At 42.1% G+C, this 17,865-nt stretch overlaps 1 protein-coding gene and 1 long non-coding RNA gene across 4 annotated transcripts in view; one reads left to right on the forward strand and one right to left on the reverse strand.

The window, feature by feature from the left end:
• MORC2 (MORC family CW-type zinc finger 2) overlaps positions 1–11,826 on the reverse strand; it is a 107,461-nt gene extending 95,635 nt beyond the window's left edge. For 2 of the 3 annotated variants that reach the window (XM_050923703.1, XM_050923702.1), the window contains exons 1-3: positions 11,490–11,824; positions 2,502–2,555; positions 1,371–1,405 (exon numbers count right to left, since the gene is read on the reverse strand). In XM_050923703.1, the coding sequence (XP_050779660.1) occupies positions 1,371–1,405; positions 2,502–2,555; positions 11,490–11,557 (157 nt within the window). In that variant the 5' untranslated portion in view covers positions 11,558–11,824. Of the gene's footprint in view, positions 1–1,370; positions 1,406–2,501; positions 2,556–11,489 lie in introns of all 3 variants that reach the window. The other variant, XM_050923705.1, reaches the window with a different exon arrangement.
• Positions 11,827–12,210: 384 nt separating this feature from the next.
• Positions 12,211–14,005, forward strand: LOC127034721 (uncharacterized). The gene is made up of 2 exons (XR_007769469.1): positions 12,211–12,352; positions 13,049–14,005. It is a non-coding gene; the product is annotated as an uncharacterized LOC127034721 (long non-coding RNA).
• Positions 14,006–17,865: the final 3,860 nt, after the last annotated feature.

Here is a 17,865-nt window from a genome sequence, read left to right on the forward strand (position 1 = left end):
AACTGACCCCAGGACCAACCCCTGGGGCACTCCTCTTGATACCAGCTGCCAACTAGACATCAAGCCATTGATCACTACTCATTGAGCCTGAAAACCTAGCCAGCTTTCTATCCACCTTATAGTCCATTCATCCAATCCATACTTCTTTAACTTGCTGGCAAGAATACTGTGGGACACCGTATCAAAAGCTTTCATCAGGAAAGGAAGGTAGTCTAAGCTCACTTGCTAAATCAAAGCAAGCAGAGGAAGCTTACGTTTTAAATTACTGAGAATAATCAAGCTGTGTACAATTGTGGTCACCTATGTTCCAAAAAGAAACTGAAACAGGTGCAAAGAAGATCTATTAGGATGATCAGGGGAATGAAGGGCCCAGAGCTTGGCTTGTTTAGTAAAGCAAACAGAAGGCTGCAGGAGGGTTTCTGCTCTCTGTAAATACATTAAGGGGATAAATACCAGGAAGGGTGAATAGCTACTTAAGCTACATGACAATGTAGGCAGAAGAACAAATGTATATAAACTAGCCATGAACAAATCCAGGCTGGAAATTAGAAGTAGGTATCTAACCATCAGAGGGCTGAGGTTCTGGAACAGTCTCCAAACAGAATGATGGGGGTAAACAACATTAAGAGATGGTCACAGCTGGAAATTAGACCTTGAGGGAGGCCCTGGGCTCAGAAGTGACACCCTGCATTCTCTCTCTCAGATGCTTGACTGGCTGGTTCTTGCTCATATGCTCAGAGTATAACTGATCACCACATGCAGGGTCAGGAGGAAATTTTACCCTATGTCAGAACCAGCAGTGACCTTGGAGGTTATTCACTTTCCTCTGCAGTATGTGGATGCGGGTCACTTGCCAGAATTATCTGGGTTTATCTCAAGGAATCATTTCGCTGCCACTGCAGAGGGCTCTGGCACTAGCGCACTGTGGTATCTCCTATTCTCTGCCTATATCACATAATAGTCTGGTCTCCTGTGGGTTGTAATACTTTGGTCTCATTCAGTAGTTGGGTTAGTGCACGGGTGCTGGTGCACTGTGCTACATGAGGTCAGACTGGATAATCTATTGGTCCCTTCTGGCCTTAAACGCTATAAGATTCCTTTAGTCTGGTACAGGATTCAGTAGATTCAATTCAAGACCCACTTAAAGACAATGCAAGACTCCCCTCACCACCCTCCTACACCTCTTCTTCTGAATGATTTTTTGATGTTAGAAACGTAATAGATTTGAAGGCATTGCTAATGAGACACTTGACCTTAGGGAGTTTGTGTCCAGTACCATTTTTTCAACTTGTAAATCCATAATTTGCTGAGTGTATTTTGCAATCCTCCTGACATTGCTGGCTTTGAAGCAAAAGACAAGTCTGACTTACCTGTATAAATATCTATTCTCGTGGCATCAGCATCTCTACAAAGTAACAAAAACACGATCAGCATCCAAAGCACGAATGAAGGTGAAAGACGCTAGGAGCCCAAGAGGATTCTGCATGTATGAGTGCAAATTTCAACAGGAGCTATCATTATCGATCAAAAACTGCATAAGTCGCTAAGTATACAGTGTTGTTGTGGCCACATCGGTTCCAAGATATTAAGAGAGACAAAGCAAATTAGGTAGTATCTTTTATTGGACCAACTTCTGTTGGTGAGAGACGAGCGTACACAAAACTTTTCTTCGAGAGCTGTGTGTAAGCTCGAAAGCTTGTCTCTCACCAACAGAAATTGGTCCAATAAAAGGTATTATCTCACCCACGTCTCTCTAAGGCGCTAAGTGTCAGCACCCCTCAAAGAAATCCAAGAGGCTTTTGTGTACCATTGCATTTTTGGCTTTCCCTTGTTTGGATACAAACTCCACCACAAGACACTGATGCTGCATACTAATTAAACCTGATTACAATGCAAATACCTATTCCATCACAGACACTCATTTCAGGAGGGAAACGAGTACATGAAGGAAAAATATCTTAGTACATCACGAAGGAATAAGCCTCCAACTTCAAGCTTCTTTCAGCTTTTGAAAGACATCAATACTTCCATTACATTACTTACCTTCTCCTCAAGCAAAAGTTCTTCAGAGTCTGTGCTCCCCTTCGTGTCTGGAACTTCCCTCTCTATCCCAATGCATCAGATGACCTAACTATTCTTCAAACAGCCATAAAATTCATTTTTGCAAAGCACAACAATGCAAAACCACATCAAAAGGCTAGGGAAAAAAGGATATAAAATTGACCCACCTTGGTCTCCCAACACACTGTGTGTTGTCTAGCTGTTTACACTATCAATTTTTCAAGATTGGACCCGTCTTCCTCTTGGGGAGGGCCTGTATCTTATGTAGGATACAGGTGCACCATCACCATTCAGCTATAATATAAGCTTCTGCATTACATTTTTCTTCTTAAGATCTACTGGTAGTGAAGGTCACTCAGCTGCTTACCCTAAATATGTGGGCTAATTAAACCACAGAAACTTAATTGGCTCCTAATACAAATACAATCTCAAATACATACCTGGCATTATCTACAAGCTCCGCAAGGGCACCAAACAAGAACTCATGAGTGGTTCTGAAATGTCAAACACTGAGAGTCAGGAAAGTTACTGCAATATTGAGAGAAACTGTCTCTCTCTCAATTTATTATGTATGTCAAGCTGATTTATTAAAAATTTTTAACTAATTTGTAACATACTTCCCGGCCAATCAATGTAACAAAACTAGAGATTAGTGGTGCACTATTCATAGAATCACAGACAATTAGAGTTGGAAGAGACCTCAAGAGGTCATCTAGTCCTGTCAAAAACAGGAGACCAATAAAACAGCTAATGATTAAATAATATTAGCAGTTTGACTCAAGAAAATCTAAACTAAGATCTTTGTGTAGTGGCATTAAGAGTATTAGCTAAGGGAAAAATTATATTAGTTCCCCCTATTACAAGGTGTCAAAACAGTGAATCACTGACTGGCACTCTTCTCTCAAGAAGTAATCAATACAAGTAATCAAGGATGCACATACTATACTGACTGGTTCTTTTTAAATGACAACTAAATTAAATCATTTTAACTAATAAAACACAACTTGGCAATGATTAAACTGCACAGGATTGGAGGTCTCTTTTCCTTAAAAGCAACTCTTCAAATTCCAAGATTTAAATTTCTGATAAATATGAACTTGGTATGCATTCATATGCTTACGACTATTGCGGAAATTAGGTGATATTTTCCAGAGAAATCAGTGGCTGCAGCTGTTGCTAATCCAGAAAAAGATGATCATGAACCAGCATGGTATGTTTCATCATGTGATCTGAGGAATTCAATGCCAAAATTTCTCTGACTAAATCCCAATTCACTATAATCCTGAAGACAAGAATATTTGAGTCCAAAGTTCTTAACTGTCCTCATTCGTAAGAGGTTCCCAATCCAAAACTGTAACATTCCACGCCATTGCTCTACTGCAGTCTTTTCCCACAAAACCTTTTACCTGGCTCTTGTTCCCTTTTCTTTAAAGCCTTCATTATTTTTTCGTTAAAGGCCAACAGATGTAAAATCTCCGCTGTGCATCCAACATGGTGATGCATCTTCAAAAGCTAATCAGTTTTCAAATGCAGACTATCTATGACCCTGTGATAACTTCAGCTAAACTATGGGAAACGCAGAAACTGGACAAATAGTGTTCCTCCCCGGATTAAATTAAATGACCAGTATAAATTGGGCTACATGTAGAGCATGTTTATTGACTCTGACTTTGAACTTTACAAGAACTTTTACTACGGCTGTCAAGTGATTAAAAAAATCAATCATATGATTAATCACACTGTTAAACAATAATAGAATACTATTTAAATATCTTGATTTGAATTATAACAGAATACGAAGTATATAGTGCTCACTTCATATTTATTTTTATTACAAATATTTGCACTATAAAAAACAGTATTTCAATTCCCCTCATACAAGTACTGTAGTGCAATCTACATCATGAAAGTTAAATTTACAGATGTAGAATTATGTACAAAAATAACTGCACTCAAAAATAAAACGTAAAACTTTAGAGCCTACAAGTCCACTCAGTCCTATTTTTTGTTCAAACAAGTTTGTTTACATTTGCAAGAGATAATGCTGCCTGCTTCTTGTTCACAATGTCACCTGAAAGTGAGAACAGATGTTTGCATAGCACTTCGTAGCCAGCCTCGCAAGATATTTACATGCGAAATGTGCTAAGTATTCATATGTCCCTTCACGCTTCAACCACATTCCAGAGGACGTGTCCATGCTGATGTCTGGTTCTGCCTGATAACAATCCAAAGCAGTGCAGAGCGACGCATGTTCATTTTCATCATCTGAGTCAGATGCCACCAGCAGAAGGTTGATTTTCCTTTTTGGTGGTTCCTTTCTGTAGTTCTCTGTTTGAGTGTTGCTCTTTTAAGACTTCTGAAAGCATGCTCCAAACTTTACTCCTCTCAGATTTTGGAAGATACTTCAGCTTCTTAAACCTTGGGTCAAGCACTGTAGCTATCTTTAGAAATCTCACATTGGTACCTTCTATGCGTTTTGTCAAATCTGCAGTGAAAGCGTTCTTAAAATGAACATGTGCTGAGTCATCATCCGAGACTACTAATACATGAAATATATGGCAGAATGCAGGTAAAATAGAGCCTGAGCTATATAATTCTCCCTCAAGGAATTCAGTCACCAATTTAATTAACATTTTCTTTTTTTTAAATGTGTGTCATCAGCATGGAAGCACGTCCTCTGGAATGGTGGCCAAAGCACGAAGGGGCATATGAATGTTTAGCATACCTGGCATGTGGATACCTTGCAATGCCAGTTACAAAAGTCTGATGTGAATGCTTGTTCTCACTTTCTGGTGACATTGTAAATAAGAAGTGGGCAGCATTATCTCCTGCACATGTAAACAAACTTGTTTGTCTTAACAGCAGAGAGTCCTGTGGCACCTTATAGACTATAAGGTGTCACAGGACTCTTTGCTGCTTTTACAGATCCAGACTAACACGGGTACCCCTCTGATTCTTGTTTGTCTTAGCGACTGGCTGAATGAGAAATAGGACTGAGTGGACTTGTAGGCTCTAAAGTTTTGCACTGTTTTGTTTTTGAGTGCAGCTATGTAACAAAAAAAAAAAATCTACATTTGTACATTGCACTTTCATGATAAAATAAATACTATTTTTAATTGACATCGTATAAGTACTGTAGTGCAATATCTTTATCATTTTAACAGTGCAAATATTTATAATAAAATATAATATAAAGTAAGCAGTGTACACTTTGTATTCTGTGTCGTAACTGAAATCAACATATTTAAAAATGTAGAAAAAGCCAAAAATAATTTAATAAATTTCAGTTGGCAGTCTATTGTTCAATAGTGTGATTAAAACTGCGATTAATCACAATTAATTTTTTTAATCGTGACTTTTTTTGAGTTAGTCGTGTGAGTTAACTGCAATTAATCGACAGCCCTAAGACTTAACACATAATTATAAAGGTACTTCGTCCAAACAAGCCCCTCAGACATAACTATGATTAAACTTTTATATCCACTACAAAAATCTTTAGAACTAACTCATTAGCTGAACTCTGATTAGAATAAAAGTAGTAGTATTCAGGCGAAGGATAGGATGTTTCTGTTAAAGCAATCAGCAATGAAGAAGCTGATATTAGCTTTCAGGAATCACAACATTTATATGAATGGAGCCCTTCATATCTTTCAGACTCTGTTTCAGTTTGCCTGCAGGCTAAGGATGCTCTGTATCAGTTTACATTTGGAAGGTTCTCTTCATAATCAGAAGAGCTAGAAACTTTTTATTTTCTTTTATAATGAAACCTTAAAATTTGCTCAGAACACACAAATACCAGTAGCACTGAAACGCTAAACCCACAGGAAGGGCAGAAATTCCCTCATGCACAGATTTCCAATACTCCTATCAGTTTAAGGACAATTACAAAAACCCACAAATATAGTCCACTGAAAATATATCTGGAGAATATTCCATATAGTGGATAGCCAGAAGCAGATGGATGAGTCAGAATTAATATACATTATACTTCTGCATCTTGGACACTACATCCCAAAACACTTCAAACTACAACTCAGTGAATCAAATATTTAAGAATATGCTTTGCTGTGTAATTAAAAAGATGTAAATATGGATTTAGAAACAAAAATTACAGGAAAGGGCTGAAAAAACAGATCACACCATAATCTAAGGAGCGCCAGAATGATTAATCCTTTTTTAAATAACTATGTTTTTCCCATTGCACTCATCACAGTGGTATCTGAATGCCTACCAACAATGTAATTCTCTCATACCAACTGAGGCAAAGAGATGAAACCTTGGTAAACCTGAGTGAAATGAAATCCAGAAATATTTATTACTAGCTAGGGCAGGGGTAGGCAACCTATGGCACGTGTGCTGAAGGCAGCATGTGAACTGATTTTCAGTGGCACTCACACTGCCTGGGGCCTGGCCACCAGACCGGGGGGCTCTGCATTTTAATTTAATTTTAAATGAAGCTGCTTAAACATTTAAAAAACCTTATTTACTTTACATACAACAATAGTTTAGTTATATATTATAGACTTATAGAAACAGATCTTCTAAAAATATTAAAATGTATGACTGGCACGCTAAACTGTAAATTAGAGTGAATAAATGAAGACTCGGCACACCACTTCTGAAAGGTTGCTGACCCCTGAGCTAGGGCATATAAACATGTAGGTTTCTTTGGCGTATGTATAAAAAAAATATATATATATACACACACTATTACTCTCAGAACAGGCATCTTCTCAAAATGACCTTAAACATTAACTTTAAAACCAAGCCAGGAGGCTGATCTGCATTGTTATTAATGAATCTCTTAATTCATAGCAACAACATGCCTACTTCCTCCATGTCAAAACTACCCGACAAATAAGTACTTAACTTCCATCTATCCTTGCATGTAATTGCAGCGTAATGGTTCTCTCCCGAGATGCCCTCTTGTTGTACAGAAATAAGCCCATGAACTGTTTCAGTTGCAAAGAACATGTCAAAAAACATGAAATCAAACCTAACTGATGCAGTAATATCTGCCCAAGTTTGCAAAGAGTCTGAAACAATAGCTCTGAGAGGTGTGAACTATCCCTTTCACCTCAGTGTATATTCGCTCAGATGTCTCTACTTTAAGTGTCTTCATTATTAAGCTATTTCACTGCTCAATCAAATCATGTAAGAAGAGATAATATATTGTGAAGAACTACAAAATCTACTCTGAGGAATGGTTCATTTTGAGAGTACGAATGGGTGGGCTTGGGAAAAATGAGCACCACCAACAGGGAGCCAAGCCCTAAGGAACCTAACAATGCCATGGGTGAGATGCATTCAGATCACGCTGAAAGGAAGCCATATTCAAGGAACCCGGAAAGCATGTGTGATCATATTCTGAACATCTGCACAGTCTATTGAAAGCAACATCTGAAGCGAACAGGACTTATTTTGTGAGTGGAGCTTGGAAGAGTACCCTATCCTCCCTAACAAACAATCTGATTCCTGATCCTACAGGTACACAGAAGCGATGGGCACGTAATTAATACCACAGACTGATAAGTCAACTTCTCTGTAGCAAAGGTGGTTCCCGCAATGCACCAAATTCTATTTTCGGAGTTTGGCATCCTGTTAGCAAACAGCTGTCTTCTCGTTATTACTGTAAGAAAACCTTCATACATCGGCTTATTGTATCCTTCACTTATAGGCAGAAAATATTTTTAATAGGTAAAGAAACCACATTTTTTTTTTAATTTCTCAAATTTAGTGAGCAGCTGTTGGAGAAAAAAATAAAACTTGCTCCACTTAAATATACATCTGCCATTCTAACTGTGTCTAACAGGTCAGTTCTAGTTAAAGGGCCAGCTTTCATTTTAACTTGGCCACAAATATTAACTCTTGACAGCAGGCTGTCATTAGAAGATTTATTTCCGAAGATAAATTTAGTGGTACAAATTTTAACAAATTGTTTCAAACAACTACGCATTACAAACACATTCAAGCATACATAGACAAGTTAACCAGGTCAATGTGCAAGTTTAAGCATTTTAAAATATAATTTTGTACCAAGTTACTCAATAGCTTTTAATAGTTAATCTATTAACTTTTTTTTAAAAAAAAGGAAAACACACCATTTAATTAAAGTTTTAAAGCATCTATTGTATTAGGGATCCATAATTAACTGTCAATTATAAAAACCATACTTTACCCTTACATTGATGGTTTCATGAAAGGATTGCAAAGGTCTTTTACAAGCCTTAATACAACTCTTAGGTTTGTCTACACTGGAAAAATGAGTTACGTTTTTAAATTTAAATGCTTTAATTTGCAAGCTGTCAAACACTCCAGGTGATGTTTAAAAACATGTCAGTCTATTAGCCATGACCCCTAAGGTTGACCTTTAGGGTCATGGCTAACGGTGACCAGCTAACCCTTTTAAAAAACATGAATCTACTTGAAATGGTAAGTAGTGTTTAGCAACGTGCTAACTAAAACGTACTAGTTCATGCCGGGTTGATAGTTTTTTTAAAAACGACTCATTTTCCTAGTAGACAAAACTTAAAAAGTAAACAGCTATAATCAGGAACTATGCATTTTTCAGTTCCGCAGCCAGAGATTGTGCTTCAAAATTTAAGTTGTCATTTTAAAAGTTTCTAACTCTTGTGACTCTGAAAACAACCTTGAAAACATGCAAGTGTCTTCCTCAGTCTGCAACTGCCTGAGACCATGGTTCTGAAAGATGAATGCTTCATTCATCTCAAAGAATTAATTCTGAAACAGATTAAAATTTAAAATGTATCTATTTAAATGATTTTACTATTGATCATTTTAGGAGAAACATCTAACTAAGGTACTTATCCCACAATATCAACATGCTTCTCATCCCTTGTTGGATGTCAAAAGCCCTAATTGTGCCTCACCTATTTTCCAAAACATCCATCTTCCCTCCTAACAACTTCCATGATGCAATTATGCACTGCAAAATCCATGGTATATTTAAGAACCGAAACTGTGATGATGGCATAAAATTATTTTAATATAAAAATAAACATGTATCACTGTAATGACTGTACTAGTCAATCTCATATTTATTAGAAGTCTCCATTTTGTAGCTGAAATGCAGATGCTGCAGACTTTCCAATCTGCTATACTCGAGCACTGCAAAATCTTGGGGCCTCACAGCACAATTTAGATCCAGTTTGCTATGGAGTTGGATATTTTAATCATTCCATGATTGGTAAGACTTGAGCCATAGAGGTAGAGGGACTTGCTGTCATTGACTGACCAAGTGACCATGACGTCACCAGGAACTGAACTCAGAAGTCTTAAGTCCCAGTCCTCATACACCAACCAGAAGACCTAGCACAACATTTAAAGTAACTAAACCAGTTATAGGGCAAAGCAATGAATGGAATCATAGCACCACTGTCCCTCAGATGACACAATGTCACTATTAGTCTTCTCCTGTGCCCAAGAGCTATAACTGCTACTTTTTTCATCCATGGGTTGAAAATAATTCCCATTTGCCAAGAGCAATCATTATAAATACTCAAAACTTTGCCAAGCAGTCCACCTCTCTTTCAGTACTATTAATAAAAAAGTCACAATTTAGAACTAAACAATGAAAAACTCAAAAGTTATGTGCTCTGGCTCTATCTGTAGAAGTCTAAAGGAGACAGATTATGCTACCATTGAGGTTCCCTCACTCCCATTTTGCCTCAGTATTTGAAAAAGGTACCAGAGGGGAGACACCATCAAAACCATTGCAGTATATTTCTCCTAGCAACACAAGCAGACATAGCCAATTCTTCTACTTGTTCCCTCTTCTACAAAGGGGTCATAAAGACAAAGAGGTACGGTTCCTCCAAAGGCCAACTGACCAGAATGCAGAGAATCCATCACTAGTTTGCATTGTTATCCTCAAACTTATTACTGTAAGGATAACAAATCTCATACTTTATGATGAAATTCCCTTCTCCCTAGACAGCATTATACAGCTGATTACTTGCAATCTGCAGGTTTCCGACAGGTGTCGCAATACCAGATTTGATTCTTCTAAAATACCAATGTCACTTTGACTCCAGGAGCAACACTGGGTATGTTCTAGACCAGTGGTTCTCAACTTGCAGCCCAGTCAGCACAGAGCTGCAACACATGTGACATCCTCAAGGCTATACAGGTAGTACTGGACGCAGCCCACAATGGTAAATAGATGAAAGTAGCCAAACTCAAAACAGCTGAATCTTCTTCGGCTCTATCAGAACATTTTCTTTTTCTGGACTTCAAATACACTGTACTAAAACACAACAATCCCCGACAGCCAATTGGGAGCAGAAAGAAAACATATTTAAAAATACAACTGAATAAAACATGCCAGTGTTAGCCAAACAAAACGTTATAAAGGAGAAACTGCCACTACCAAGAAAGAGGCAACAAGAGAATGATTTCTCATTTCAAATCACTCTACAGAAAAGCACATTCTATAAACTATAGGAAGTCCACTTTTTTCCATCTCTCTACACGTACTGCATTTTCCAACAGCTATTCTACAATATTAGATATTTAGGTAAAGTGTCTATATTTTTCTAAAACAACACATATATAAGCAAATACACAAAAAGAGTCCCTTTGTTAATGCTCCAGTGAGAGAGCACATATCGTATTTAAAGCGGGGCCCTAGGTGTTAAAACTCTTGGATTCTATTCCCAGTTTTGCTACTGATGTATGACCTCATACATGTCATGTCATCTCTCTGTGCCTCTGTATACCCATCTTTGCAATGGGTATAATACCTACCTACCTCTTAGAGGTGTTGTGATACTTAATATTTATAGGTGCTTTGTGATCCTTGAGTGAAAAGCACAATGTACGTGCAAAAATTATTCCATGTCTTCCTTACCCTGTGATCTACAGAACCTTCAGAGAAAAGACTAATATCAGTTTCCTCAGCAGACAAGTTATTTTTGGGAGAAAAAAATCAAACACAGAGGAATCAGACACAAAGAACATCCTTCTTGCAAATTGCTTTCAACTGTTCTGTTTTCTTTCTTGAAGACACCTCTAAAGAATTCTGCCTCTCTGTTGCTCTTGGATTGTTTTATCAAGAAGAGTAGCTGGCAGCAGCATAAATAATTGATTCCTGAAGATCCACCGTTGAGTTTCATCTGGTTTTGATATAAATGGCTGCAGCTGACTTGAATTATACTGAAGATACAAACCATACTCATGCCGCTGAAACCTCTGTTCAAACACTGTAGAGTAGCTTGGAGACGAAAGGCTCTGGGGACCCTTTCTGGATTAGCAAGGCAACTAGGTGTTGGTTCTTTGTAAAATGAGAATCCAAAGTTCAAGACTGGCCACGAGTGGCTGTGGGTGGGCTGCCACCAGGTGACAGAGGCGAAAAGAAACCTCCAGGCCCAGGCTAGAGGACTGCAGGCAGGGCTCGGCAGGATACTCACGAGTTGGTATGCAGGTACTCGAAGGTCAGCTGGGCACGGTTCAGGCTGCTGTAATTGGTAAAGGCCATGGCTGGCCCTGGCCACCCCCAACCCCCTGCCTCAGGCAGGCACTGGGCAGTGCCAGGCGGGCTCTCCTGTGTCCCCCCCTCCCCCGTCAGGTCCGATCTGCGGGGCTTCCCCGCGGCGCTGAGCCAATCCCCGCCCCCTCACGCCCCAGGGGAACCTCGAGGTCCCAGCCGCCCGTCACGGCCCGTCCCAGGAGGCGCCACCTGCCCCGGGCAGAGCCGCCATGCGGGAACGGGCCGCTCACGCCAACGCCACTGCGGGCCCCGAGCCCGCGCCTCGCCGCCGACTGGGGCCAACGCCCCGGCAGGCGCCGCCCGCCGCCGCGTAGGAGCCCCGCCCCCGCTCGCCGCCCCGGCAGCACGTGCCGGAGTCCCCTGCTGCCCCTCCCCGCGCCCCGCGGCCTCCGCCTGCTCCTCGCCGAGCCGGCCAGGCCCCGCCGCCGCTCCCGCTTTGTCTGCGCTGAGCTCGCCCGCGCGCGCCGCGCTCGCAGGCTGCACCCGCACCGACCCCGCCTCCCACTAGGGCGGGGCCTCGCCGCTCGCCAATGATTGGCCGGGCCCGGAAACACGTGACAGGTGAGGCATGGCGACAGTTGCAACGGCTTCGCTCTCGTCACGTGACGAGCCCGGCCTGTTGAGACGGCGCGGCGGCTGGGCTGGCGGCGTGGCGCGCGCACGGGGCTTTGCGGGGCAGCGGCAGCGGAGCCTCTGCGTGGGACGACGGCTGGGCCCCGCCCGCGAGCGCGAGTACCCGCTCCCGCACCTTGATTGGCTGGGATCACGCGCCAGCCGCTGCAGGTGCCCCCCCCCCCGCCCCAACGTCTCCCGCCTTGCGCCCCAGCGCGTGCACGTGCCCCTGCAGCCCCGCCCTGGGTCTGGCTGTCCCTGCAGCGCCCCCCCCCCGCAGCCCCTCCCCTCCCCTCGGGTCTGACTGCCCCCGCAGCGCCCCCCCCGCAGCTCCTCCCCTCCCCGCGGGTCTGACTGCCCCCGCAGCGCCCCCCCCGCAGCTCCTCCCCTCCCCTCGGGTCTGACTGCCCCCGCAGCGCGCCCTGCCCCCCGCTCCCCGCGGGTCTGGCTGTCCCTGCAGCCTCCCCTCCCCCGCAGCCCCCTCCCGACCGCGTGTCTGACTGCCCCCGCAGCCTGCCCCCACCCCTCTCCGCGGGTCTGGCTCCCCCCCCCCGCGTGTTTGGCTGCCTGCTGCTGACCCTGCAGCACCCCGGTTTGCATATGCTTAGCTAGGCTGTTGCCCCTGCAACCTCCGATGACGAGGCTGGCTGTATACTGGTATCCTGCAACACTCTCCCTCCACACACGTGTCGCTACTTGCTGCTGCCCTTGCTACCCCCCTTGTCCCCCCCGCATACACACACGCTTGGCGATGTGCTGCTGCCCCTCCACACACACCCCTATGTGCCTGGCTGTGTGCTGCTGCTTGTGCAAATGCCTCCCCCACCTGCTGGTATGCTGCCACCCTGACCACAGTAATTTCTGCAGGCTACAATGTGCAATCTTGATCCTAAAAACAGTGTCTCTTCTCTGTATGGATCTTACCCACTGTTGAAGTCCAGGACAAAGCTATCATGGATTTAATAGCAGTAGGTTCGGGCCTTATTGTTTAATGAACCTACTGCCTTAAAAACACATTTTTACATCGTCATTCAAATAAGAGAGAGATGCCAAAGGACAGACAAGAGCTTGGTCCAGACTAATCAAGGAACCAAGTTTTCAGGGCTTTATTTGTCATCTTTGATGGAAGAGATCAACTTTTGCTACAAAACATTTTCCCTTGCATCACCCCCTACTTCATTGCGCCTGTCATTCAGTCTGCAACAAAAAATGAAGAGTTTGGATAATTTAGGAAGTGAAAGATCCCTTTTATTAAAAAAAGCTGCTGAGAAAGAGATGGTAAGGACATAATTGAATAAATTAAGCATACGTGGACTAGCCCAGTGACAGGAATCTAAAGATATTAACACTACTGCCCACTAATAATTTTTTGAAAAGTGGTAGGAAACTAGAAAGGGACAAGAAGATAAAAGAAAGTCAAACTTACTGACCTTTGGCAGGGTGATTCTGGCCATTATCGTCCTGTAACTGCTTACTTCTAGTAAAATCATAGAAACAATCAATAAACCTTGAGCAAATAAAGGAACTCTGGCCAGCACAGATGTATAAAGAACTAATTTGCCGGACAAAGGTGACTCCTTATTGGTACCTGCACTGTAGTAAGGTTTGGAAGGGTTAGATTTTTTGGTCTCTAAATGTCAAATTCACTGTATGTACCAAATTGATGAAAAAATATTTCCACCAATAAATCATATTTTAAAGTAAGAAAAACACTGCTTGAGAACTTGTTAGCATTTGATGTAAAGATGTTTACTTTGTATATTTTGATGTGATATTGAGTTGACAATTTGTGTTTTAATGATTATAAAGCTTTTCCTTTTTGAATCTCCGTGTCTGCTGCTGCTAAATAATTGTCTGACCACCCATCATTTCTCACAACTAAAGATTTAAAAATTAAAAATGCTTAAAGCCCATAATTTTATGCAACTGAAAATGTAAAGTGGTAAAAATTGGGGGGAAAGCTTTAAAATAAACATCTTATCCATCAAAATTGTAAAAAAAAAAAAATTGGATTCTGCTAACTATAGTTAGGATTGTCACAAAGTTCAGTTTTAACAATCTCGTAAATATCTCACCAAAAGGGCAAAAAGCAAATTATACCATATGCTGAGCACTGTTTGAATTTTTCATGGTGGTTTGATAAATAAACCGATTCCAAGAAAAATAATAAGTTTTTAAAAGAAAAGGCTACTAACCTGGTGCAGTAACTGGAGTTTTGAGTTGTGTGGCTCTCTGAGTGCCCCACTTAAAGTGTGCGTGCATCCCATGTACTTTTGTTCAGAGACTTTCAGTTGCAATGCCTTTTCAGCCCACGTCTGTACTCCAGATATCCTCGTGTCCAGTACAGGTGCACAGGCATGGGATGAAACTCCAAAGCTGAGGGGAGTGAGGGCTGGTAGTGGAGCACCCGTAGAGACACGTGTTTCAAAGAACGCCAGTTACTGCACAAGATGATTAATTTGTCCTTCAAGCAGTGTTCCTGTGGGTGCTCCAATTTGGATGACTCCTGAGCAGTATCCCCAAGAGGAGGAGGGAGCTTCAGAGTTGGATCTAACACAGAAGAGAGAACTGAATTGCCAGCCACTGAATCTGATCTGGAAGTATGAATCAAGATATCATGTTTAGAGAAAGTATGTACTGAGGTCCAGGTTGCAGCTCTGCGACTTTCAACTACTGGAACATCTTTCAATAATGTCATTGAAGTAGACTGTGACCTTGCAGAATGGGCTCATGCTCTAGAAGAAGGCTGAACATTGTCAGCCTAATAATAAGAGGTATACAACTAGAGATCGACCTTGAGAGTCTTTGGGTGGAAATTGTAGCTCCTTTGGATCTGCCCACAAAGGAAACAATCTGGGAAACTTTCTAAAGCATTTGGTTGTAGCCACACAAAAGTCTAATGTCCTTCTGACATCCAGGGTATGGCAAGCAGCTTCCTCCCAGATCTGGGTGTGGCTTGGGGGTGGAAATGGAAGATGAATAACCTGGTTAATATGAAATTCAGAAGATACTTCAGGTAGACATTTAGGATGTGACTGCAATGAAATATCTTCCATGAAGCATACTGTTGTGGCTATGTCTACACTACAAAATTAAATTGATTTTATAGAAGTCGATTTTTAGAAATCAAATTTATACAGTCGATTGCGTATGATCCCACTAAGCACATTAATTCGGTGGAGTTCGTCCTCACTACCATGGCTAGCATTGATTTATGGAGCGGTGCACAGTGGGTAGCTATCCCACAGTTCCCACAGTCTCCACCACCCATTGGAATTCCCAAGCTCCCAGTGCCTGATGGGGCAAAAACATTGTCGTGGGTGGTTTTGGGTACATGTAATCAGTCGCACCCCCCACTCCATGAAAGCAACCTCTGTCAATCATTTTGCGCCTTTTTCCTGGGTTACCCATGCAGATGCCATACCATGGCAAGCATGGAGCCCACTCAGCTCACTGTCACGCACTTTAAAAGCTCACTGGCGCTGTTTGCTGACTAGGTCAGACCTCAGTGCAACCAGTATTCCCATTGTTATTGCTGCTTGCTGTGTGCTCCATAATATCTGTGAGAGTAAAAGGGAGATGTTTATGGCGGGTTGGGAGGTTGAGGCAAATCACCTGGCATCCAATTTTGAGCAGCCAGACACCAGGGCGATTAGAAGAGCACAGCAAGATGCGCCGCGCATCAACGAGGCTTTGAAAACCAGTTTCATGACTGGCCCGGCTACAGTGTGACAGTTGTGTGTGTTTCTCCTTGATGCAAACCCGCCCCCTTTGTTGATTTTAATTCCCTGTAAGCCAACCAGCCTCCCTCCTCCGAAATAAAGTAACTATTGTTTTGAAACCATGCATTCTTTCTTTATTAATTAAAAACAAATGAGATAACAGACAAGGTAGCCCAGGTGAGATAGGGGAGAAAGGAAGGACACGGCCACATTGCTTATTGTAGCCACACTAAAAATCAAACTGTTTGAATGACAGCCTTCTGCTGCTTTGGCCATCCTGCGGAGTGGAGTGGCTGGGTGCCTGGATCCTCCCCCCGCGTTCTGGGGCATCTGGGTGAGGAGGCTATGGAACGTGGGGAGGAGGGTAGGCGGTTATACAGTGGATGCAGTGGGGATCTGTGCTCTTGCTGGCTTTCCTCAGCATCACATCCTGCCTCCGCTCTTCGCGCTCACTTAATTCTTTCTTGGTCTCTGCCACTGAATGCTTCCATGCATTAAGCTGTGCCTTGTCAGTGTGGGAGGACTGCATGAGCTCAGAAAACGTCTTCATGAGTGCATTTTTTCTGCCTTCTAATCTGCAATAATCTCAGGGATTGAGATGATAGTAGGAGCATAGAAACATTCTACACTCTATGATTCTGGGGGCTCTGCATGGTCACCTGTGCTGCTGAGTTTGCCACACTGATCAAACAGGAAATTAAATTCAGAAGTTCCCAGAGCTTTTCCTATGTACCTGGCTAGTGCATCGGAGTTCAAAGTGCTGTCCAGAGCGGTCACTTTGGAGCAGTCTGGGATAGTTCCCAGAGGCTAATACCGTCGATTTGCATCCACACTACCCCAAATTTAACCCAGCAAGGTCGAATATAGTGCTAACCCCTTCGTCAGGGGAGGAATACAGAAATCAATTTTAAGAGCCCTTTAAGTCAACGGAACGGGGTTGGTTGTGTGGACGCATTCATTTTAAAATCGACCTAATGCGGCTAAATTCAAACTAACCCCGTAGTATAGACCAGGCCTCTAAAGGGAGAATATGCCATTAAAGCCCACATTTCTCCGTACAGAAATCATGGACATCCAGGAAGTTGTCATAGATAGGTGAAGTAGGGAATACATAGCCAATAGCTCAAAAGGAGGCAATTAAGAACCAAGTTTAAGTTCTATACAGACACTACCCTGTTTATGCAAGACCCGACTTATGCAAATTCGACCTTACACAAAAATTTCCATAAGGCATAAATAAAATTTTCGAGTTGTGGAAAATATTGTGTAACGTACGGAAACACAAAGTACTGTACCGTAGTGCAGTATACGGAGGAATACAGTAGTAGCATCTCCTACAAGGGAAGGCTTTGCATTCTCACGGCCTCTCAGTCTCATGTTATTTCAATGATACTGTATTTCTGTTATTTCACCCTATTATTTCATTCAAATCATGCCTGGAAAGTGACCAAGTGATAGCAAGAGTTCAGGACCAGTTCGTAAGTGAAAGAAGATTGATTTAGAGCAGAAAATGTTGTAATTCTTTGTTTTTTATGCTTGCACAATATACGATTCCAACTTACGTAAAATTCGGGTTATGTAAGGCTTTCCGGAGGGGAACAATTGCATAAGTTGAGGAGCATCTGTACTAGGGGAGGGTTAATTTGAGGAAAGACAGTTGTCATTCCCTTGACTAATCTTTCTGTCGTGGTGTGGGCAAACACTGAGAATCTTTCTACTGGTGAATGAAAAGCGTTGATAGTGGCCAGATGAACCTCGAAGGCACTCATGGAAAGACCTGACTTTTCAAATTCCAACATGTAATCAAGAGCAGCAGCAGAGAGAGAGAGGGAAATGAACAGGCAAAAACTGTTGCCGGACACACCAGTGGTGGAATTGCTTCCATTTTTTAGGGTATTTTGTATAGATATATTCCTGATGTTTAACTGTGCCTGTTACACTTCTACTGAATACGAAATCTGT

This window comes from Gopherus flavomarginatus, chromosome 15 (assembly GCF_025201925.1).
Source record: "Gopherus flavomarginatus isolate rGopFla2 chromosome 15, rGopFla2.mat.asm, whole genome shotgun sequence".
Taxonomy (NCBI): domain Eukaryota; kingdom Metazoa; phylum Chordata; order Testudines; family Testudinidae; genus Gopherus; species Gopherus flavomarginatus.